At 38.3% G+C, this 25,075-nt stretch overlaps 1 protein-coding gene across 1 annotated transcript in view; it reads right to left on the bottom strand.

Moving 5' to 3' along the window:
* The window catches only part of SYTL5 (synaptotagmin like 5), a gene marked incomplete at both ends in the record, with an annotated part of 54,412 nt that overhangs the window by 9,552 nt on the left and 19,785 nt on the right, over window positions 1-25,075 (bottom strand). Inside the window, 10 exons of the mRNA XM_080363333.1 lie at window positions 1,733-1,835; window positions 2,674-2,852; window positions 3,812-3,877; window positions 7,962-8,054; window positions 13,769-13,875; window positions 15,784-15,913; window positions 17,508-17,664; window positions 21,962-22,087; window positions 23,775-23,907; window positions 24,486-24,601. Of these exons, the coding sequence (XP_080219459.1) occupies window positions 1,733-1,835; window positions 2,674-2,852; window positions 3,812-3,877; window positions 7,962-8,054; window positions 13,769-13,875; window positions 15,784-15,913; window positions 17,508-17,664; window positions 21,962-22,087; window positions 23,775-23,907; window positions 24,486-24,601 (1,210 nt within the window). The remainder of the gene's footprint in view (window positions 1-1,732; window positions 1,836-2,673; window positions 2,853-3,811; window positions 3,878-7,961; window positions 8,055-13,768; window positions 13,876-15,783; window positions 15,914-17,507; window positions 17,665-21,961; window positions 22,088-23,774; window positions 23,908-24,485; window positions 24,602-25,075) is intronic.

Here is a 25,075-nt window from a genome sequence, read left to right as displayed (position 1 = left end):
CTTATGAAAAATTGTTCTGAAAACAAGTAAAACTGCATCTGCAAAGCACGCACCAAGTGTATCAGTCTTAGTAACCATTGCTGGTTGTGAAAGCTATTAAAAGACTCCTCTGAAGAAATATAATATTCTAGCAAATACACAGAAAATAATAAACATCTGGAATTCTATCTCTGGACACTCTACTTTTAGCAAAAGGCCCATTAATTCCCCAAAATTCACTCTTCTCCTAGTGTTAGCTGAAGAGACCCAGATGTCTTCTTTTTTTGCATCAGGAACAATGTCTGGACATGGACACATATTCTCCAAAAACGGAAACAGTCAAGTCAGTTGGCAAAGTCACACAAGTAGGTTATTCATGTATAGATATGTCTACAATGCTTAATCCTAGATGCCAGCAGTACCACTGTGAGAGATGTCACATTTAGCAACAATGAAATAAAAGTTAGAGGGAAGAATTGCACAGGTATAATTTTGTTTGTTTGTTTGTTTGTTTGTTTGAACAGTAGTTACAGCTTGGATGAACAGATGTAGCTCTTGCTCACTTAACCACAATTCAAATAAGCCCACATTGTTACAGTTGGCATTTTTAACAAGCTGCTAGGTCCTATGTTCACCAAGTTCCCTAGTAGCAGACATGTTCAGTACTAACTATGTTCCTTGCTAAATTGAGTTTAACACCTTTGTTTCCAGTTCAGTTAAGTCTTAACTTTACTAAAAACCATTTAGAAATGAGGCTATACAAAAGACTTCGCCTTGGCAGGCAGTCTGGCTAGGCCAAGTGAGTATAAATCTGCAAAATGGTTTTGTAGTCAGGGTAAGCCAAGTGTACTGGCCAGGGAACATCAATTAGTCTCTATTATAACAAGTTTATTTTAAAACATCACCGAAGTTACCAAAAAAGAAAAAAAATCTGGAGAAACTAAAGAGTTTCTGGCCTCATGACAGCCAGCTGGGGTAACTCTTGTCAATCGACAGGATGGAGAAGCACCAAGAGCTTTGTGGTCCAGGTGGCAGACAAGCAGCGAACTGGACAGAAGCTCTGCCATTCCCAGCTGCACCACAGAGCCAAGGAGGTGAATAAGCAGCTCGTGAGGAGCTCAAAATAGTTCAGCCTCTGCAGCAGACGTGGGTAAAAGGCAAAGAAGGAAAGAGCCTGGGCGCTGTGCTCCACCAGTCCTCGAGGGAGTAATCTGTCATTGTCTTTTGCAACAGAAAATGAACTTCACCACAGCTTTTTTTTAGGAAGGCAGGGAGTGAAGCTGTTGCTGGCATTTTATTATCAAAGTCAGTTCTACTTCAGAAATAAATTAAGATCTCCAGAGAAATTCAGATCTTGCTGCAAAAGGTTATTTTCTCTTTGAAATCAGTTAGACTGGAAGTTTCAAACTAGGTCTACTTCAGCATTAGTTGCTAACTTAGGGTATATAAAATCTTCAAGGTGCTTTTAACATCTCTGAGATCAGATCACATGGAAACATCAACAATTTCGAAAAAGATCTATGAAAACTAATAGAAGTTCTATCTGTAAAAGGGAGAACCAAACAAAAACACTTCCTCAATGCTAAAGGCCAGAAATTACAACTCACATAATTACTAGACGCTTTTGGTTCAATACCTTCCCTTTGAGGCATCCCTTCCAAATTCTAATCCCCACGCTGGAACACATATAGCAAACACCTGTGAGCACAAGCAGAACATTCATTACAGCCTGAGAGAGAGACAGTGTTCTCACCTTCAGTGTTTCATTAAATTCTGGATTGGTGCTGTTACTCTTAATTTTGGTCTTGCGTTTACTTTGGCGCGACTTATCAGGCAGAAGGTATGCTTTGACATATCTGAAGACCAAGCAGTAAATTATTAGCAAGGAATAAAAATGACCAGTTTGAGCAAGGACCTGACATTGCTGCATCAGCAACCCATACGAGGAAATTGATTTTTTGCAGTTTAAACAATGTACACGTGTAACAGAGAACGGAAAGGCATGGTTGTTATCTACAAACATATCAGTGTTAGTCAGACAGGGTCAGGATAACAAAAGGCAGAGCTAAATTAATTCACTAATTTTCAGAAATGCAGAAAGCTTTCCTAACACTTTCGCTTTTGCAGTATACGATTACTGACTGGTTACATATGACAGCACGTACGCTGAAAATACAAGAGAATGAAAAACTTCATACCTTACATATGATAGAATTACACATTATTAGAGACATGAATTATTACTTCCTGATGAAAGTAATTACATATTATACTGAAAACTATACTGGGAAGTTCAGAAAACATGGTCCTTACACAGTGAATCTATGGATGCGTGAACCAAAGTTCTCTATCCCTCCTCTCTCTGCAAAACATTACTCCTCTCATATAATTTATTTTTAATTCTAGAATTAAGAAATCAATCCAACCTCCCTATTCCTTAAATTTTTTTGGACTTTTACTATCAAACAGATCGATAAGTAAACTAAGTAATCCCCAGGACATGCACACATTGCCTTAAGAAACATATTGAAAATGCATTTTCCACAGGGAATCCAAACCCAACTATCATCAAACTGCTGGCTTGTAGCAGCTGCATCCTATGAGTTCTCAGGCTCACATCACAGCCCCAGGCTACAGCACATGATGTGGTGGAGGACACCCCCAGCAGAGTTTAAGGAAATTCTTTGTGCTTACGGATAGGTCCTGTGCTTCTTCTCATCTGCAACAGCCAGGTTTCTGCAACTTTTCACCAGGATGTTGAGGGCACCCGTTTTGTAGCTGTAGTTGATGTTGAGAAGTATTTCACCACTGACCTTCACGTTGCCATAGTCACCAGTTTCACTATATACACTCAGCATACTGTTGATGCTAGTCTGGAGAGGGAGAGAAAAGGGACTTAGAGGCTTCAACAAATCACTCTTTTTCAGAATCTGCTTTTTTTCATACAGACACAGCTTTGCAATACTGTCACACTTCTTAGGACTTGCTAGGAAAACAGATATACCGTAAACCAGAAATACCACCATTTTATGCAAAAGGGAATAAGAACTATAATTAATAACAGCTTAAATGTCTAGACGGTTGATGTTTTTCCATGCAGGACTCAAACCTATTTATAAACATGACAAATCTAAATTACCACCTGTTAATTCATGCATGAACTGAAAAGCAGACAGGCTACATAAATTGTAAGCTCATGTACGTTCCAAGCAGAAAAAAAAAAAAATTAAAAAAAAATATATTTTTTAAAAAAATCACCTCTCTGTCCCAGCTGTGCACCTAATTTTTCCTGAGTTTCATAAAACAACTGCTGATAGAACCATTGGAAAAAGTTATAAGGATGTTTCCCATAATGGACATTGTATAAATCCATGTTTGTTTAAAGTGACACCCATCTCTCATTAGCAATTCTAAAAGAATGAGCATCCACCATTTCTGAAGTTTTCCTGAAGCCAAAAATGTTTAGCAATAATCCCACAAAATTTTCCACTGCAATGTAATACATCAGTCCTCAAATTCTTTTTTACACTTATACCATGCACAATTTTGCTGGGAGGATTTCCTCTTCCAAAAGATAACAATTAGGAAAGAACTAAATAGTTTTGAAAGAAAACCAGAGCATTGTGCATGCTGCCAGAACCAAAGGCATTTGAGAAATCTGGTGCAGATTTTCTTTTGAGTCATTGAGCAAGATCACTCAAAAACATATATAACCATCTCAATTTTAACATGTAAGAAACCTTGCGAGGCACACAGGTACAGCCTTCAACAAAAACGAACAAAAGAGAGAAACCTTAAAAGTAAGCTAAGCAGAAGTTTCAGGAGAACTCACAGTATCACCGTCTGTTTCAGGCACATTTAAATACGTCCATTTTCTGTCAGAGCCTTCTGGGGAGCTCTTTAAAGAAGGTAGTGCAAAAGGTCAAGAGAAAAGAGCATCAGATAGCTGTAATAAGAAAGACTGAGTGCAGCAATAAATCTTTACCTATCTAAGGGAAGTTTGTATTGCAAAGTCATAGCAGGCAAGAAAGAAAAAGATCTCATCAAATCAGAGAAATGCTAAGTGTTTTCCCATATACTTCAAGTATTGAAGGATGCATGGCTCGAGGTAATTAAATAGAAATTAAATATCTGCCGTATCAAAATAAACAAATCACACTTTAGAACACCAATTCAACAGACTTGGATTTGTATTGGATTGTATTTGTATTTGTTCTCATTTACATCTGCATGAAATCAACTCTCACTTAAGGTAGTCAAAAAGCTAAGTATTCATGTATTTGCAGGACTGGCTTCTTTGTAACAAATTGCAGTTTCTCTGTGGAGTTTGTAAGAATAGATACAAATGCACACAAATGTTTAAACATGTCACTCTTTGGGAAAAAATACAGTCTTAGAATATTGGTGGAAGCATTCCCCCCACCACACCCTGCTTGCTAGTGCAGTATCTGAAAGTGTCACCAACAAGCTCAACAGAAACTACATCTTGATCTACCTCCATCCTTGTTGGCTGCAGGGAGGAAGGTAAAGGACAATCAAGAGGAAGAACCACACAAAAATGATCGGTCTGTGGCAAAACTCAACCCTCTAAGCATCTTGCCTAAGGGCCTTGCAGCACAGAAAGCTGGAGGGATAAGCAGGCCTGTGTCGATATGGTAAACAACAACAGACATGAAAAACCAAAAAAGCAATTATTACCCATCACGTTAATATTTATGCACTGTGCAGAAACAATAAATGGCAAAAAAGGTGGGGTTTTGTATTTCTGCTGGCCTTCTTCATCCTTCATGAAAAAACCCACAAACCAAAAAACAAAATGAAAACAAACAAACAAAAAACTCAAAATGGCCTGTCCTTTTATTCCTTTGTACAACTGTCTGAAATTCCATGAACAGGACTGGTTAAAAGTATTGGAGAATGAGCAACACTCACAAATGTGTCATATTTCCTCCTTTTCCTAACATGCCTCAAGCTAAATTCCAGCCTTTATCATTTAGGCATTTCCACCTCTAGCATAAGCGAAAGTGGGTATCCTTGGACACTGTTAGTTAACTTAACAGTCCCAAAATGTGCTGTAAAATGCCTAAATTATCCCTGTAACAGGAAAGTAAGAATTTGTGTGCCCCCTTCAGAAAACAAAGCACAAGGAGGTGGATGAGTTGTTCTCTGCTGAATCCAAATATTCTTTTTCTTGATCTTTAGAGAAGTGGGCAGTGAGGGATAAATGATTGGGGGAAAAAACTCAACAGAAAGTCCTAAACTAACAGAAGACCTCCAACCCTAGAATTTATGCAAACACAATTTCTGAATTGCTTACAAACCACAAAGAAAGTAACACAAATTCAGTAGAAGTGTTTCATATACTTGGCTTTTTTCCCCCACAGACTCTGTTCTGTGGCATTTACACTGGACATTATATACGCTAAATGTAACGTCCTTAAGAAATCTGCTCATTTTCCAGTTTCATAAGTAATAAACAAGCACCACACATGGAGGATGTGGAGCCTCATTTTAGCACCTCAGTAAGAACTATATTTGTTTCGCATTGTATCTGATTGCTGCAGTAAGGTATGGAACAATTCAGTCTTACTGATGTGATGGGACTTCGCAACACACTAACGTGCTTAGGAGAGGAACTGGTGAAGGATGCAGGTTAAACTAAATACACAGTTGACGTATTAGCTTTGGGAAAACACAGAGAAAAACGCCCTAATGCTGAGATACAGTTCCTGTTCAGTGTCACTTTCCATTTTCATTTTTGCTCACTCACGTTACAGTAGATTTCAAGTATCTTTACACTTTGAGGTACTTTTTCCTTCAGCTCAAATGCTCATTGTCAGTGTACCCATACTGTACTTCAAATTCTCATATTCAATCAAGAAAGGAAAAAAAAAATAAGAAAAAGAAAAAACACAGAGCCTAGCGCTCATTAATAACATTATGTCAGTGTGACTTAATATTACAGTCATTTGACAGATAAGTATGTGAAAAAAATCTGTGCAGTGCAGAAGGCTCAAAGGCTTACAACAAGCAGAGTAAAGGCAAAAATAAGAGGAGCTATGTTAGTAACTAGTAACATACACTTAAGGGGAAATAAAAAAAAGAAGGTGCAAAATTGACCTCTTCTTGCAGGGAGAAGCAGCTTGCCATTTGTAATTTTGCCATTAACATAGCATGCAATGACATTAAAACACATGTCATGCTGAATTCAGAGAAACGAGAGCATTGAGATGTGAGATTATCTCGAAAGTATAGCAGTGGAAAAGCTGCACTCTGCTTATGAAAAAGTTCAAAGGGAAATCTATTGCAAAGGACAAAAGCCAATGCACAGACAGAATGCTACCTACAGCACTGAGTTCCTCAATCACTGACCTAAATGGAGAAAGCACTTAAGTACCTGCAACCCTTATATCAATATTCAGAGGAGATAAAAATAATTCTGTCTATAAAATCCACGGGACCAGGAAGCATTGGAGACAATGAATTATAATCAACCTCACATAAGCGGGTCTAATTAGACCAATGTCATCAGGCTGCATTGGTGTGAAGTGCTACATGTCAGTTGTGTCTGTTTCTGTGAACTACACAAATAAGAAGGGAAATAGAGTCTGGACATGGGCAGATCTAAGATACTAAAATGCTGTGATGGCAATTTACCCCACCCTTTCTCCTCCCCAGGTGAGCCAAACTGGTATTCAGCCAACTCCATCTCTTTGGGATCAAGAACTTAGGAGGGCATCCCCTGGGCCCTGCTTGCTTGGGGACTAATGGAAATGCAGTTTAGAAAGAGCAGTTCTTCGGTTACTGTCATAGATGAAGTTTTATCTTCTCTTTTAGCACACAGACTCCTCATCTCTCTTCATCCTCTTCAACTCTCTCATCTTCTATCTGGAACTTGTTGCAGTGTTCTGATAGTCTATATACTGACCAGAGCTATTCTTAGGCACCAGATGACCTTTGAAGGTCCCTTCCAACCCAAACTATTCTACAAATCTGTAAGAAGAGTGGCCAGAGAGAGCTCTGAGACTTTTCTGAAGATACTATCAGTTGCCCACATCCTAAGTGTCAGATCCTAAAAATGAGGTACACAGCAGGCAGTCATAAACTAGACATGTCAAAGGCTACTTTTATCAGCCGTTTTCTTTCCCAGTGAATAGCAGACTCCGTAATGAACTGCATAAGGCTTATTATACCAATTCTATTGCAGCTCAAGCATCTGTTACAACCTGAAAATGCAGCTATCCTTTTGAAACCAACATTCAGTTACTACAGTTAGACAACCACAAGACTCGGACATCTGATTTACAGTATATAAGAAACAAAACAGTATACAAAAATAAAAAGGATGTAACAGAAAAATACTACAATTATTTCAGAAGGTAGAAAAGTTGTCACCAACCAAAATCCCCAAGTGTCTCCCTCCTCACTGTAAAGAGAAACACTTTTCAGATGTGGGTGGCATAGCAATCATCTCATGAAAAATGGGAGAAGCTGGGCTGGGGCATGGACAATGGTGCCACAGAAGTGGTATGTATGCAAACACACAGACAAGTATTTGTGTCCCAAGGACCTGAACAATCAGAAAGTGGTTTGAGGTAGAAGATCCCACCATAGCCTTGTTCTCTTCATTTCAAGTAAATAAAGATTAAGTGCTCCTCTGCAAAGCTGAGCAGTCACATACTGCGAACATACATGGTTTATCTTCTCCACATGTCAGCTTGGTAGTAACCTTAGCATGTGAGGACATCTGCTGATGAGTATGCAAAATGGTCTAGTCTTTCCATGCACCACAGAGAATAGCATTTTAGCTTTGAACAGCCTAAAATATAATAGAAAAACTATCTAAATGTTAAAGAATGTTTCTCAAGTGCAAGATGAAAGATGATCTGCTGCCAAGTGGTATGAAGTTAAACTTCTTTTTGAAGGAAAAAGATGGTCTTTTGTGAAAGGAAAAAACATATGTTTTCCACTCAAGATCTTACTGTTAATAATCCACTTGTCAAATGTCCATGTTTCCTTGAATAACGAGAGGCCACTATGTCATCAATATCTTCTTCTGTTTCATCCAGATAATCCTAAATGGCAAACAGGTATTTTAGTTGCTGTTTTTTGCTCTGTATTTGTTTACCCTCTGTGGTTTGGTTCTGTTTCATGTATTTTCCACTTTAGGAAGGCAGTGCAGGATGTATTCAAAATTCTAATCTCTAGGGGAATTTTGATTTATATTTTCCACATCTTTGCACAGGCACACAGCATAAGGGGAAAAGATGCTCTTAAGGTTTCAGGGTTTAAAACCCTGAAAAACCTGACACATCCTTCATATCTTATCCTGGAGGTGCACACCTTTACACAGCCAACAACTGTGCACATAAACAAAACCCACTTCCCTGCCTACTAACAATCCCCTGTGAATTACCTTATTCTATGTACTACTATTTTTATTCAGGAATTCAGGTTTGGAAAACTTAGAGGGACGTGGTGAGAATTTTTCGAATCTTAACAAAAGAAATTAGGGAAGTAAGGTCCAATACCAGGGGCCAGGGGATCATTGATATTGGTTTACCTGAAGACATTTGTAGCCAGAAGCCATGAGATGATTGATTTATTGGTTACAGTCCAGGTTTCATGTTTTTACGAGACATATATTTTACAATCCAACCATCTAGTTTTCTAATTATTATCCACATTTATATCAGTCCTACTCATGCAAATACACAAGCACACAATTTACATTACACTTGCATCCTTTCACTCTGTCTGGTGACAGGCGATGATTTCGTGAACAGAATCATTAACATAGACCCACTTTCTAACAGTCAGTGCTGAGAGCCCCAGGTTATTGTCAAACCACGTGGGAAGAAACTTCTCCTGCCATCATACACACTGAATGTATTCAAGCAGCAAACAAAACAAAAAAAGAATCCAGTTGATGTGCATGTTTTAAAAATAATTAAATTCCTGTATTATTTTAATACTTTAAAAAGGAGGAAAAAAATCAGTAATTGCACAGCTTCATATATATGCTTGAGTTTTAATAAGCAAGACTGAACTGTAACATCTTTAGGTCACATACAGAAAAAAAGAATTTACATTTTTTTTAAACACAATAATTAAATAAAATCTAAAAAGAAATTTAAAATCTGGTTGGTGGTCCTAATGAGGCTGTTAATTTTAAGTAAAAGTTACAGGAAAAAACCCCAACCAACAGCTATCATCCTAGTAAGTGTAGCTTGGAAATTTCAAGCATTTCCCTAAACCTTAGGGCAGCTATTTTGAAAGACTCTGCTCCTAGTTTTCATAGAATAGAATCATAAAATCATTTCGGTTGGAAGAGACCCTCAGGATCATCAAGTCCAACCATAACCTAACCTAACTCTAGCACTAAATCATGTCCCTTAGGAACCTTGTCTAAACACCTTTCAAACACCTCCGGGGATGATGACTCCACCACTTCCCTGGGCAGCCTGCTCCAATGCCTGACAACGCTTTCCGTGAATAACTTTTTCCTAATATCCAATCTAAAACTCCCCTGATGCAACCTTCCTCTCGTCCTATCACTTGCTACTTGGGAGAAGAGACCAACCCCCTCCATGTTACAACCTCCTTTCAGGTAGCTGCAGACAGCGATCAGGTCTCCCCTGAGCCTCCTTTTCTCCAGGCTGAACAGCCCCAGTTCCCTCAGCTGCTCCTCATCAGACTTGTGCTCCAGACCCCTCACCAGCTTCATCGCCTTCCTTTGCACTTTTTCTAGTACCTCAATGTCCTACTTCTGATGAGGGGCCCAAAACTGAACAGAGAATTCAAGGTGGAGCCTCACCAGCACCAAGTACTGTGGCACAATCACTTTTCTAGTCCTGCTAGCCACACTATTTCTGATACAAGCCAGGATGCTGTTGGCCTTTTTGGCCACCTGGCACACTGCTGGCTCATGTTCAGCTGGCTGTCAATCAGCACCCTCAGATCCCTCTTTGACAGGGAGCTTTCCAGCCACTCTTCCCTGAGCCTGTAGCACTGCCTGTTGTTGTGACCCAAATGTGGAACCCAGCACTTGGCCTTGTTAAATCTCATACAATTGGCCTCAGTCCAATGATCCAGCTGGCCCAGATCTCCCTGTATGGCCTTCCTACCCTCCAGCAGATCAACACTCCCACCCAATTTGGTATCATCTGCAAACTTCCTAAGTGTGCACTCACTCTCCTCATCCAGATCATTGATAAAGAGATTAAACAGAACTGGCACCAGTACTGAGCCACTCATGACCAGCCGCCAACTGGATTTGCCTCCATTCACCACAACTCTTTGGGCCTGGCGCCGCAGCCTATTCTTTAACCATCTCAGAGTACACCCATCCAGGCCATTAGCTGCAGCTTCTCCAGGAGAATGCTGTGGGACATGGTGTTAAAGGCTTTACTGAAGTCTAAGTACCCAACATCCACAGCCTTTCCCTCATCTACTAGTTGGGTCACCTTTTAATGGAAGTCAAATGTTCAACTTCCTTACATCTGTTTTGCAGCTATAATAATCTCACATGGTCAACTACGTCGCTATCACTTTCTTAAACTAAACAGAGAAGTACTGTACTCAAAATCAGGAGTCTCAAACACTTCTATGCTAATCAGGAAAAACAGAGAAGAAATGCTGCTGGAGAGTTGAACTGTTCATTTAAAGATTTGCAGAGTATTTGTCATTAGTATGCATAAAACTAGGTGTTACTTCTCCTTTGCTCCAGCAACTGAACTGAAATGAACCCAGCTGGAAAGGATGCAAGATCTTTTATTACTACTTTACAACTGTAACTACATATTTAATATTGAGCAGAGGGAAATCAGGACACGTCATCACTATTTGGGACCAGAATTTACATACTAAAGCAAAAATTCCTCTTAACTTCATATTCTTACAACAAGCTTCCTCTGCTGGTCTCTTTCTAATCTGTTCAGGGCACTGTTAACACGTCACAGAAAAAAAGAAGTCATAGATATTTTATATTCTAAGGAAAAAGTCCATGGAGACCCAGGCACAACAGAGCAAACTATAGAGGGAGACAGACAGAGAGCTCAATCCTTCAAAAGTTAAAACCAAAAAGCTCCTAAAAAAAGAACAAGAAACCCCACCCTTCACTTCTACTTTCCTCAATTACTTCAGAATTCGGGTGTTTTACTTTAGTTTAAAACTTGGCAGGAGAATAAACAATTTTCTTTCTTGCCCATACAACAGGAAGAAGCAAGTCTGGTAACAGAAGGAAAACTTTTTCCTTTACCCTGTTGTATACATACCTGTGGACTTTAAAATAAACAATGCTATGTTTTTATTGCTGAATAATTAAATACAGGACAAAAAAGGTAAGACAACATCTCCAAACTGTGTTGCTTCTGGTCTTGATGCTCCAATATTAACAGTACTTCACAAAGAGTCCTAACAACAGCTAGCTGACCACTAATTTTTGTCTGCAAGCAGATATCTAAAACTAAAAATATGGTTAACATTTAACCTATGCGCTTAATTCATTTTGTACCACAATGATTATGTGTCTCAGGAGGTGTTACAGAACTGCAACTACATAATTGGTTAGTGTTATTAGCTTATTAAAGTTAGAGCTATTAGGTCATTAATCTCATGGTCTCTAGTAGGGGTTATAAAATGCACATTATCCAATTACTCCTACTAAAGCAGCTGAGGATGTAACGAACACTACTTGGTCAGGATTTCAACACACACCTGTCCAGGTAAGGTGTTCACACTTGAAAACAACGCTAGATTTAACTGGTTCCCCATACTCCTTGATAAACACCTACTACCGTATGTGGGTTTCTGGAAGCTGTTGCTTTTCACTGTCAAGAGCAATGTTAAGTTAGAGAAGCAAAATACCCATTCAATTTTCCAGCTGGTATCTCTGTATGTGTAACGAGTTTTCCTGATAGAGCAGGAGCAAAGTGGCTAAAAGTCTTTTCCTATCCTTTCAGCTGATAAATTCCAGCAATCTACATATCCTATTGATATGTGTCATCTTCCACACCACCTCTATCAGCTCCCATCACCCAGGAATGAGACTGAAGGAGCTCAGTGAGCTCCACCAACTGGCCAAGAGGAAAGGAGGTACAACATTTCTCAGGCTGTGGGAGCTGTTGTTATCTTCATCAGATATCTTTCTTTTTGGCTCTTATATTGAGCACCAAATAAACTAAACTCCAGCAGGAATACAACTTATATCTCAAATACTGCATCCATAATGAATATAGGGCAAGATTCTGAAGGACTCCTGAGAGTCAAATTACCCTAAAAAAATATGGTAACATTAAAGCTGATTAACACAATTCAATTGATGTCATAAGACAGAGCAAGAGAGGACATGGGTAGAATCAAAGATCTATGAACCCTGCTACAAATGAAGTTTAAAGGGGAATTGGTACTCTCACAGGCCCTGGAGGAACTAAATCAAGGTTATGCAGCAAGAAAGGTCTCCTATGTAAGTTAGCAAAGAAGGCAGTGAGTTGCCGAGGTGCAATCTGAAATTTCATTCAAAGTCAGCAAGAAAGAAAAAGAAAAAAAAAAATAATAAAAAACCCCCTCTGAATAAGAGGAAGACAAAAATCAACCAACAGATACCACTCCGGATTTGGAAACTCTATCACCTGCCTCAGAGAAATCCCTAAGTGATAATTATGATACCCTGTACAACTAGAGGAGAAAACTAATATAAATACATTTGAAGTTTGTATTTTCTTATTTTATGCTTTTCTTCTGCAATATTTTCCAGCTTCTTAATCAAGAACAGATCACTTTTCTTTACTACAATAAAAAAATAAACTACTTATTTTTGAAGTTCTTCTTGCACAGAAATCTGACATACAGGAAAGGCTTTTTTATTTCCTTAAAGATTAACCCAAACAAAGCAGTGCTGCAGGCAAATTCTCTAAATGGTTACAATCCAAGAAACAGGTGGGCATCCCAACATATTTTTTTTCCACCAAGCCACAAGTATCAAACGCTACAAGGTGGGGAGACATCTCCCATGGACGATGCTCTTCTGAAAAGAGCAGATAGTTGGGAAGGACTATGACAATAGACAAGACGTGTAAACTGTCACACAGAGGGTTATGGATTTTTTTAAGCTATAAGCAAACACACATTTGAAAACTTCAGAACAAATTATGATTAGATGAAGAACTATTTAAATAACTCTTTTTTTCTCCTCATGCATATTTAACAAGCTTGGAAATTCTTTGATAACGCTGATGCATATCTGCAACTTGGATATGTGGATAAGAGGAGAGGAAGGTTGTGAATCACTTCAGGAAAAGCAGCCCATAGAATACACAGAAAAAGATGTATGTGAGAAAACAGTGAACAGGAAGAATATGCACACAAGAGTGGAAGAACAGAAAGTTGGGGCTTCATTTGCTAGAAATATATATACATGAGGGGAAAATCAAAACCAGACAAAAATAAAGCTTTTAAAGCATAGTATTTCTCAGCATCAAAATTAAAATCTAAGAAAGTATGAATTAGCAGAGTTCTGGAGTCAGTGTAACATAGTGCCTGAAATGTATTTTCAGGCCAGTATTATTTCACCTGTAAACCCAAAAACCAGCAAATCAATAACTGTCATCGTGGCTGTTCATTGGAAACATTCTATATCTAGCATACTCAGAAGATGAAGCTGTTTAAAAACCCATTAGATATCTCTGAAATAATGCTCTACATTACTTACATTTTACATTGATATATATATACAGCACTGATTTTATAAGATTTCCACCAGATAAACATTTACATATTTAGAACTCACCAGTTCCTGATCTAAGGCACTAGGTACAGATTTGCTTCTTAGGCTCAGAGTATCCTCATTTCCTTCAGAGAAAGATTCGCTCAAATCTATCTCAGATCGGCTACGATCTGGAAAACAGAAGCCATTCAAATGTTTGCTATAATTTGTACAAAAAAATTCCATTTCATCTTCCACACTTTATTAAATGTTGTCTCAAATCCAATTGTTTTTTAAGAAAAAAACACAACAATATTTTAGGTATCTGTCACAAACTCTACGACAACTGAATGTTAATATGATGAATGGAAAAATATGCTTTCTGATGCTGTTCAGCCTTCTGGCCAATACTTTTACCCCTATACTACTTATCTGAGGTAATGGTCTACTGTGAATGACATTATGGATCAACCTTTTGACTTTTCTCTGGTAGGCCTGTCAGCCTGGAATATTGCAAAATGGTGTGAATTCAGAGATTGTCCCATGCAGGGATGAGAGTTCAACTTGATGATCCTTATGGGTCCCTTCCAACCCAGAACATTCTATCATTATATGAAAACTTGCAGTATGAGTGTTCACAGTGATTATCACACTTCCCACCACCATCAAACTCTTCCCAGCATCTGCTTCAGAATTAAGCAACTAGGGATCAGATGAACATAAGAGGAAGTACTTCTGTCATTACTGGTGTTCCCTGTGCAGAAAGGAGGAAGAAACGAATAAGTCTTCAGAGCTGGACGAATTTCTTTCAGTCCTACATGTATCCACTCTATTAGGAATAAGACACGTTTGATGTCTTGAAGAAAGATTTTCTTAGTCTTCCTCATATAAATATCTTGTGTGACTGTTCAATATATTGAGAAAGAAAGAGGAGGAAGAGAATACTTTCAGGTCCTGCAGGCAGGAATCTGAAAAGTTTTTAACTGTGCATCTTCTGCCTGGGCTACAGCTGATGTGACAGGAAAGGTCACTCTCCTGAGCTTCATGTCCTTTGAGATCTTCAAACAAGGAGACAATGAAGAGTCTGAGGCCCATTGTCAGGCTGCCTGCAATTTTGCTCAGCATTCATCTGCTTTGGTAACATGAAGCCAGTTCTTTTCTACTGGAAAAACCTTTACTTTATAAAGAATTTTTGCTTAATAAAAAAGTAGCAGTCTGTAGCACCTCTGCCTGCATTTGCACTGTACAGTATTCTCAAAGAAACTCTGGTGCTTTCAAGTTGAAAAATCTAAGGTGAAGAATGTTACCTCCTTTGGTTAGCTGTGTGGGATATGCCGCTAGGTTTCTGCTTTGTGCTAAATTCAGCTGAAATAAAGCGATCCCTGCTGCGTTTCAGAGAGAGACCTGTAAATCTGAACCCACTCTGTTAGCCTCGTAAGAAGCCAACTGAGTGCCTGGGAGAAGCAAAAGAGCGCAGGGGGCTCCTGCTTCTTATTTTGGATGGGAAAAGGAGGGTCTCTACCCACTGTTGTGAAGGGGCTCTGACATGACCTTCCTGTGCAAGCCTTATTTCCCTAACAGCCTCCAACAAAATGAGGTAAATTGAGGCAAATTCAATGCATGATGTATAAAAATGAAATGACAGACATTCTATAAGGGACTTGTCTCTGACAGCTCATTGTTTCCCAAATTTCCTTCTGGGCAAAGTGGGAGTAAAATGTAAAGGCAGCAGCACAGTAATTCTTTGTGGATTGCGGATTGGTAGTATTTTATACAACTGACTGTACAGAGAATGATTTAACAATGTGCAATTGTGAATGAAGCCTTTTAACAATTCTAAGAGCATGTGATTTACCTAATGCAAATATTATGCCAACATTATTGAAGTTAGTATTATATTTTTTTCAAATGTAAAACTTGTGAAGTGGCATAAACTTGGTTAGTAAAAGGGAAGAATTTTCAGAATGAATATGAACAAATTTATGAAGCTTACACCTGATTCTTTAATGTGCTTTAAAAACAAAAGGAGCAGAATCACAATAGGTACAATCCTCTGATAATAAAGGCTGTCAGAAAGCAGAAAAAGATTTAATACTTGCCTGATGACAAAGATATTCTTGAAACTGCAATGGAAGGTGTTCCAGATACTTTCCTAGGGTGCTTCTTTACTAAATCTTCAGGTACACTTTCACTTGCTGGAATAATCATGCCATTTTCTAAGCCAGTGTCCTGACCAATAAGAAAAATGCACATCCCATAAATACAAAAAGCAAGCTTATTCACTGTCAGTCTACAAAAGTGCCATTTTTATTAGCTCTCGGAAGCCCACAGCTCCTTTAGCATCCAGTCTATTACTGTACATATTTAGATTACAATCTAATCTGCTTTAATTATCACAGATCATGCATAAAATTTGCACAAATATGTCTTTCATGTATACATTCTGAGTTTGCAACTGAAGAATTAGAGCAATGCATGAGGAGCAAGAGGAGGGAAGAGAAACACTCAAGTATATTAAAAGTTCACTTAGCTTAGAAATTAAAAAAGGAAAAAAAAAATAAAAAGGAAAAATATAAAAGAAAAAAGAAAGAAAAAATAAAACCTACTGCTTTTGTACCAGCATAATGATTTCAGTCAGGGTAAAAACCAAGTGGACTTGAAGTAATTAAATTCTGCCCATATAACCCCTTAAATAAAGTTAATATACTTGATATCATTATAGCTTTTTGCCTTCCTGTAACGGAATAACTAACAACATAACTCCATCTAAATTAAATAGATTAGCCTTTTTCAACCAAATTGAATGCATTTGAAACCGAGTCAGTCTGTTTGCCAACAGGAGTATAAACAAAACAACTATTAATTTATTTACAAATCCCAAAACTGCCTTCATGTATACTAACTTATATACTGTCTTTCCTAATAAAAAATAAGACCAAGTATTTGGACGTTAGAAAATGCTCACCTACTTTTTCCCAAACAGTAATGGTAAAAGGCATTACCTCTGACTGTAATTTTTGCTTTCCTTAAACATTTAAGTCATGGCAACTTAGAATAACTTGCTCATACAATCCTGATTTCTTAAGAGGGGTGACTGAAACAAATTCAGGATGGGGGTCTCAGTGCACAGCCAAGAGGAGATGCTTGGCAAACAGGCAGGCTCTCCAGCAACGAAGAGAGTGTCTGGTTTTGGCTAGATAAACAACATCCTTCTACTTATTACAAAACAGCCGAGGCAGCGAGCTCAGATGGAGCCACCTTCATCCCAAGAGGCCTAACTGCGTGCAATTGGAATCCCACCTTTCATTTTGATAGAGCATCTCCCATTTTGCGTTATGCCATAATTTATGTAGAGTTCAGTGAATCCAGAAAAAAAACCTAAAATCAGTACAGCCTGATTTTCTGCAAGTACTGAGCTTGCAACATTTCCCTTAGAAGTTAGTGGGAGTGTGCAGAACCCTGCATGCTGGAAAGTTGCATCCTTAGTTCACAGCACTTACTCAAGGCCCTGAAGTGCCAAAAATACTTATTCCCATCCTTTGTGCTTCCCACTTCAGAATCTGTAACTCATTATAGGACGATGGACATTAACAGCAAGTTTTAGACACAGAAAAATCTCTGCCAAACCAAAAACATAAAGGACAGAGCATGACAAGTTCTGTTCTAGTAGAGATCTTCACTGGTCCCAGCAGAATTAAGGAAGGAACAAAATCTTCTCTGTCAGGCTTGTGCTTTCGGGGCTACAAATCAGGGCAGACACCAGCCAAGTCATCGTGTTTGGCGTCAGCCGTATTTGACGTCAGCTCCACATCACTGTACTTACCCTGCTATGATCTGCAGTCATGCTGCGTGTGCTGAGCGCCAGAGACCTTGGGAGGGCAGGTGTGGACACGTTGCCTCTGCTGGCAGGACCCACGGCCCCTCTCAGGTGGCCTCCATTGGCCTCTGCATCACTGCTGTTCAGAGAAAGGCTGCTCCCTCTAGGATGGAGAGGAGAGTATTAAAGCGTTATTGCTTTGAGCAAACCAAGGCAACCCACCTAGCAAACCGTTACAAGAAAACGGTGGTGTTGACAGTTCAGAAAAAATAACATTGCCCTGAATGAGTTGTGTGATCTACTGGAAGGAAATGGTCACCTGGAAAGAAATACACAGGCAAGGGTGAATTACAATTACTTTATATATAAAAGTAATACAAGTATTTTCAGCACTTCTACCAGAATTTGAGAAGCTGAAAAGGGCATCTCTTGTCCAGGCTGCAGAAGCTGCATTTGTCCATATTCATTTCAAACTGCATTCATATTCCGGCATCCCTTGGTTTAAAACAAAACTATGGTGACATGACAGTTCTGACCACTTCTGCAGCTGATGTTAACGGCAGCACCGCCTCCAGAAGGTCTAAAATCCTTGGCTATCTGCTCTGTCCTTGCCAGAAAAATGACAACTTGCTCACTATCCTATTTATATTGCAATAATGATTCTTGACCCAAACTGGTTAATTCTTTCAACCAGCTTGGAAAGCTAGGAAAGCTGGACAAGTCTTTTTGCCAAGTTTTGTGTTAGTATGAAAAGCGACAAAAAAGCATCTGTGATCAGCATACCAGAACCTAATTGCTGTCTAATACCACAAGAGGCAGAAATTTTTCCACGGGACATTTTCTGTTAGAAAATACTGATTAGAGCATGTGGACACTGAGGGCTATAAAGGGTAAGCTCTTGCATTTCTTTGACCTTTTCATATCATTAAAATGATTTTAAAATGTATTTCAACACATTTCCAATTAAAGTTTTCTTTTCCTTTGAAATTTGATTTGCAGTAAAAATACAAATTCTTGGATAATCTACTACTCTTTCTCCACAAACATCAGTTCAAACATTTCTAATTTTCTTCACAATTCAGAGAAATAGCAAAAAGTCTTGCAGGACAGTAACAGCTCTGCATACAGTCCTACTTACTACTTTAAGAAATAAAATTACTGGTAAATAGGAATTGATACCAGAATTGAAGCCTTTTCCATATGGAAAATACAGTGTCAGAGAACAGTAATAATGTGAATTTGCTGGAGAAAATTTTTGGAGCTTACAGTACATTTTCAGCCCAAAGAGGCTTGCTTAATCAATATTTCAGATTTGCAGGCATCTTCATAGTGCTGGACAACAGCTGAAGTCCACCTTCACTTGGTTTAGGCTATCATATCACGTTTAGAGTAAATAACTGCAGTAAAAATCTTCTCTATCACAATGGAAATTTTGATTTGAACTACCACTGAACTGAGAAAAAATACTCTGGAACACAGCAGATCCTGTCTTACCACTACATTAAGCACTGAGCACAGCCTCTGAATCCACATTGGTGGAGTTATTGAAAACAAGGAATAGCGAGGAAAATCCCAAACACCAGAACTGTCTACAAATGTTGTGCAACCATATTTTTGTCTTTTAGTAAGCAAGTTCTTATATTGACAACAGTAGATAATGCATAAAAAACAGGCCCTTACGCATGTCCACTTGACATACATGCACTTCTACTTTTTAATTTAATGAGCTAGTGATCAACAAATCCTCCTAAATGTGCTCTGGTTGAATTATAGTCCTATCCGTTTATGTAAAAATGAGTCTTTGGTGCTGCAAAGTCAGAAAAATCAAGGTCACTGGCTGTCATCTGTATTTAATCAAAACTGTTGGACTTAGAGGCACACACCCTAATTGCCAAACCTGCCAGTATATGGCAAGTAGCCAAAATGTTGAAAACCTGAGTTGTATTGCAGGCCATATCACTTTTGGTGGACTGTTGTGACTTTCTGTTACAAAAATTGTTGTTACAGATTTTTTTTCATCACTGTGCGAACCAATGTGAATCAAGAGAACTGTTCAGAAGCAATAGTGGGCTGGGGTAAAAGACTGGAAAACACATTACAAGGGGTTCTGCAGGAGTCATCAGTCAGGCTGAGCACTTGCACATAAAACCTACTCAACAGACCTCTCTTGTATTTTGCCCTCATTTCAGTCTGCTATTAGAGAGAGGTTAAACACATTTTATACACATGTTAAGTAGATGGCAAAAGAAAAACTTTGTTGTAAGGTGACTTTGACAGGTATTTCCATGTGGTAGAGAAGACCTCAGAATGATAGGGCAGCGTGCCTGTGTAGATGAGTCTGAAATTCCTGCAGTATTTCTCCTAGAAGTACTCTGATGCAGTCTCACAGCAATAGAAATAAACCAGTTGAAGGGATGAATTCATGGCCTGGCACTCCCTATTCCCAGCTCAGTACATCATCTCTTAAACCAAAATGTTTAGTAAGAATAAAAATTGTCTCTCAGTTTCCCTGCTGGTAGGTGAAATACTACCAATTTTGGCAATGCAGCTAAAAAGATTAGGGCCATTACAAAAATCAGTAATATGCAGGAAAATCTAGGACAGCTACAGTGTCACAAGATGGTGTTATATTATTTTAATTTGAAACTCAAAACAGTTACAGAGGGTAGCCTGGAAAGCTTTTCTGTTATTTTTAATAATTACTACTCAACTCTAGAAATTAACTAAAGTAAGCATCCTCAAATATCTAATTATGTATTTAACCATGCATGAACAAGACAAGAATTTTTATCCCTATACTGAGAAATGGAAGCTGCTGCTCAGTCCTTCCACAAACTAATACTTAGGAAGTTCCACATCTTCCATAGACAGTAAGATAATTCAGCCCCCCTACCAAAAGCATCTCCTGGCAACACAGCAGAGTCACCATGTATGCTGACACAGGACACCAATTTGATCAGGTAGGGATGAGATGATGGCTGGAGAAGGAAGTTGCCATGACTCAATATGCCTAATTTAATAAGTTCCACACTTGGGCTCTGGGTGAAAGCTAAAAATTGATGCTTTATGTGAAAGTTAAGCAAGGCAGTCAAACATAAAGTTTATTTTCACAGGCTACTTCGCTATATCCTTCTAAGCCTTCAAACAGCTTAACAGGTGCTGAATTCTACCACTCTGAACAACAAAAAAAATTGCTTCATTTATGGTTAACTGAGTTATAACTTCCTTGTAGTCTGGTACATCAGAACTGCTGCACAGATCTCTCACAAGCAGCCTTTTGTCCTTATTCTGGTAAACTCTTAGAGAAAGTTACTTAATATTGCATAACCTTAGTGTTATGTAGCACAGACACCAGATGCCTCAATTTTTCTCTCTTAGATCCTTCACTAATGTCTATTTAACGAAAATCAAAACAAACTCAGAAAAACACCAAAAATACTGCTTCTGGTGTCATAAAAGTCAGGTATGAGTCTAGTTAGATACAGAAGGCCTAATTAGCTCAGTGAAAAAAACCAAAGAACTGGGCATGGGTTAAAGAAAACTACCTTTGAAGCTGAGTTGGCTAATAAGTGCTGAAGCATCCAATGAAAAATCCAAACTTAAACTTTTGAGAAGGTTGTCACCATCAACTTCAGGCATGTTGCAGAACATTCAGCAACTGGGTTTTTGAATTGTAGGTAACTAAGGGAAGCAAGTTCTTGCTTAAACAAGAAGGGTCATCTGTGGATGAATTAAACTTCATGATGTTCCTTTTACCAGGTGTTCCTGTATAGCTATCTGGAATCTCCTAGGAGCACTTCTTTCAAGCTAGAAAATACTATTGGATCTTACATTAAACTTTTTTTTTTTTTTAAATCCAGATTGTAAAATTTCTAGGTGCGTGCACTTAAGCAAAGAATGTGGGTCTACATCTGTTATAGACTATCTAACTGAACAACAAAAAAAAGTGAGCTATTTTTTCACTTCATTTTGGAGTTGGTACATGAGAGGATTGTTGCATCTGGCATTTTACTATGCTATCGACAGAGACAATAACAGAGATCTCTTAAGCCCAGACGAATGATAAAGGGAATTCTAATAGAAATAACTGGGACAGTAATCACGGAAAAAAAAGGGCAGAACCTTTTAAGAAAATATAAATTTTAATCAATTAATATGTCATTATTGAATAAAAACTTTGGAACAAAGGGTCTCAGTTCCATAACATGAACACAGCTCATCAATTAAAAGCCAGAAATCATGGAAAAACACACTGACAGCAACAACCACCTGAACACAAGGACAGAAAAGGAAGATGGATGGGGATATTTTTTATTTTTCTTCTTTTGTTTTTTAAACATCATATCTGTTTCTGAGATAACATTAATGCTGAGCATTCAAAGACACAATGCAGCACAGGCGACTGGCACACAGCCCTAGGTCAATGTCGGCATGAGCTACACCCGAGTTCTGCTGCTCACCTCTCAGAGCAAGGCGTTGACTTGCCGCTGTGCAGACTTTGCGTTTCAGCTTCTGGGCCTGCGTTCCTTTCACCTTCATCTTTTGTGTTCGTAATCTCTCCTTTGGTAGCTGCCCTAATTACCTTCCTGATGAAAACAGGGAATAAAAGATGTTAAAAGTTGTTTTTCCCAGGAAACAGCAGCGTGCCGGAAACACTGTGATGTGCACATTCTGTTCATTTCATCTGTCTGACCTACAGATAACTCTGGATATAAGCATCCATAGACCACCAAATCTGCTTAGCAAACTGATTCCTATGAACAAAATACCCTATATGTATTTTCTCTGAAAGATTTCTTTGCAGCTCTACAATTATATGCATCAATGCCCCAAATATACTATTTTCTGAAAACATCACCTTACCCTGCAACATGTGGCCTAAGAAGACAGAAATAAATGAAATAAAGTTTTGAAAAATAATAGTATTCCTCATAAACTTAAAAACAACAATACACTGTTAAGATATCTCATACCACTTTCAGCAAGAGTTGACCCCAAAATCACTTCGCTAAAACAAATCCACTCATTAGATACATGAATGTGGAGCCTGAGGGAGGAAGGAAGAGCAAGGAAGGAAGAGGATGAATAATGAACTACAGGCCACAAAATGTACTAGGAAAAGCAAGCCTAATTCTTGCAGGTTTGAATTTCCTCTGTGGGGAATGCCACCATGAGAAAACATTTCAGGCCAAAAGCCGAAAAAAGTTGAACACCACTAAAATAAACAACAGACAATTAAAAAAAAAAAACTTTTTTTCTCATTGTCAAATATGACTAATAGATTTGCACAAGCAATTTAAATGAAAAGAGAATTAGAAAAGTAAACTTTAATGCACTCTTATTCTAGCTACCAATTAGCATGATTTATAGCAATAGGTCTTTTTATAGGATAATAGATTCCCTAAACTGGTTCTTTCTTCACCTTAATTTGACAAGCCAAAGGCTCTTTTCCCCAATATTAAGGAGAGATAAATCACTCATGTTAATTTCTGGAGTCACTGAAACAAGTAATTCCACACTCAGCTCTCCTCAGCTTTCCACAGCTTTTTTACTTCTATCTACCTAGCCTATATTTAGGATCCATAATATGTGTTCATTCTTCCAACAGAAATCAAGTTTTCCAACTATCAGCCCATGGGCCTCCACCCATAATATGAACATTCGTGTGATGTTTCTTCCCCTTCATTCAACAGCATCAAGTTACATCCAGACACCACTTGCGCAACCATATATTCAATGCATCTTTCCACATCCCCTGAGAATAAGCGAGCGCTCTTCTAAGGGCACAGTCGCACTGGGGTTACACCTGTCACTGAGACTTGCAAGACAACTAGCAAACGTATCTGTTTATTCACAGTCACACACACACACAAAAGGGGCACTTCTTGACTGTTAGATTGAATCTGCAAAACTCGAATCTAAAGGAAAACTTGACTTGTGAACAGAACCAACCAGTGTACATAAAAAAAAGCATTTACTTCTTCAACAAACCTGCCTTTAGGAACACTCCATTACTTCTGAGTATAAGCAAGAAAAATCCAGGAGTAAAATTGCCTTTTTTTTCCTGCTACCTTTATAGCTGAAGAGTAATTACTGCTGCATTTCCTAGGAAACAGCAGTCTAATTACAGTAAGCATGCTTTTAAATGAAGGCTGTTTCTAACCATGGTAAGTTTGAGGATGATGTGGAATGCTGGAGGAACTCAAAAGAAAATCCATCCAACCATATGGAGTTGTTATTCGATTTATCAGTTTGCAAAAGAAAAGGCTTTACCCTATCTTTCTGTGTCCACTGAAGACTGATTTATGCCCAGTTGTGGAGGAGACTGATACATCCAGACTTTTTTCTTCATTCTCTTGGGGTTGATCTTTAAATGTTCTTCCTTCGTCCTTACTGGAAACTGTATCTTCAGTGAAGGGGGAAATTAAAAAAAAAAAGGTAATGTCTGCCCATTCCGTTTTTTAATATTAAATAAAACTATATAATAAAGTATCATGAGAAAAAAAAACCTTTTGGGGGTTCTTTGGCTTTTCCTTTTAATAAAAGAAAATAAAACCTTACGTATTTTGAAATGTTTCTCTTTATCACCTCTTGTCTTGAACTATGCTTCTGAATTTATCATTGGTTGGGTTTAGATCTCTACATACAGCCAGACTTCCTGGCATCAACAGAGAATGAACTTTCAGAGTCTCTGTTTCTGGCTTTGCAGCTGAAGAATAATGTCCACCTGTTTGGACAGTGAAATTTTAAGCAGCTCTCTGTCTCCACAGAGATACTTCTTCATTCATCTGTAGCTTACCTTTCCTATATATTAATCATTCACAAATCACTGCATAGCAACACCCAAATCTGAAATTAAGATTATAATCCTGATTATATTTATACCTTCAGTCGTGGAGAATAAGATACAATACAAGTCAAACACTCTGGAAACTGGGCTTAAATGTATTAAGCACAAGTGAATCTCTCTCTTGAGGTCTCTACCTGGAAACTTGTGCAGGATAGACTGTCTGACAACATCGGTTCCAAGAAGATTTGATTGTTTGAAGCGCTTTGCTCTCTCTTCAAAAAACCATTCTCCTGTCACTATCCGTAGCTGCCTATATGGGGAAAAAGAAAAAAGCCAGAGAGACATGCATGTTAACAGACTTGGCCAACCAAAGCTAACACTTCAGCCCTTGGGTCATCATTCATGCGTCAGGCTTGCAAACGCTGGACAACATTTGTACAGTTCAAAATAGAAAGTAAAATGATTGATTGCAAAGCTTGGAATATGTAGCAGAAAAATATCATCATTTTGCTTTGTGAATGAAAAGTAATTTTTGGTACATGGAAATTTCAACCACATTTACTAGATTTGTAACATAGTAACTCTCTAGTCCTTTGGATAGTGAGCTACTCAACCTGAGTTTCCAGTATCTCAAAAATTACAAGATTTGTAGAAAAAAAAAAACAGTGGATGGAGGGAGAAAACCCCCCACAAAAGCTCCTGCCAGCAGTTCATGGATCCAACCTGTTTATATACAGGTTGCGGCAAGCCAATATATTTCTCATCTCTAAGTTTCATATGCTGC

Source organism: Nesoenas mayeri (genome assembly GCF_963082525.1).
Source record: "Nesoenas mayeri genome assembly, chromosome: 1".
Taxonomy (NCBI): Eukaryota; Metazoa; Chordata; class Aves; order Columbiformes; family Columbidae; genus Nesoenas; species Nesoenas mayeri.
Note: the sequence above shows the minus strand (reverse complement) of the source record. Positions and strands in the feature narration are given on the sequence as shown.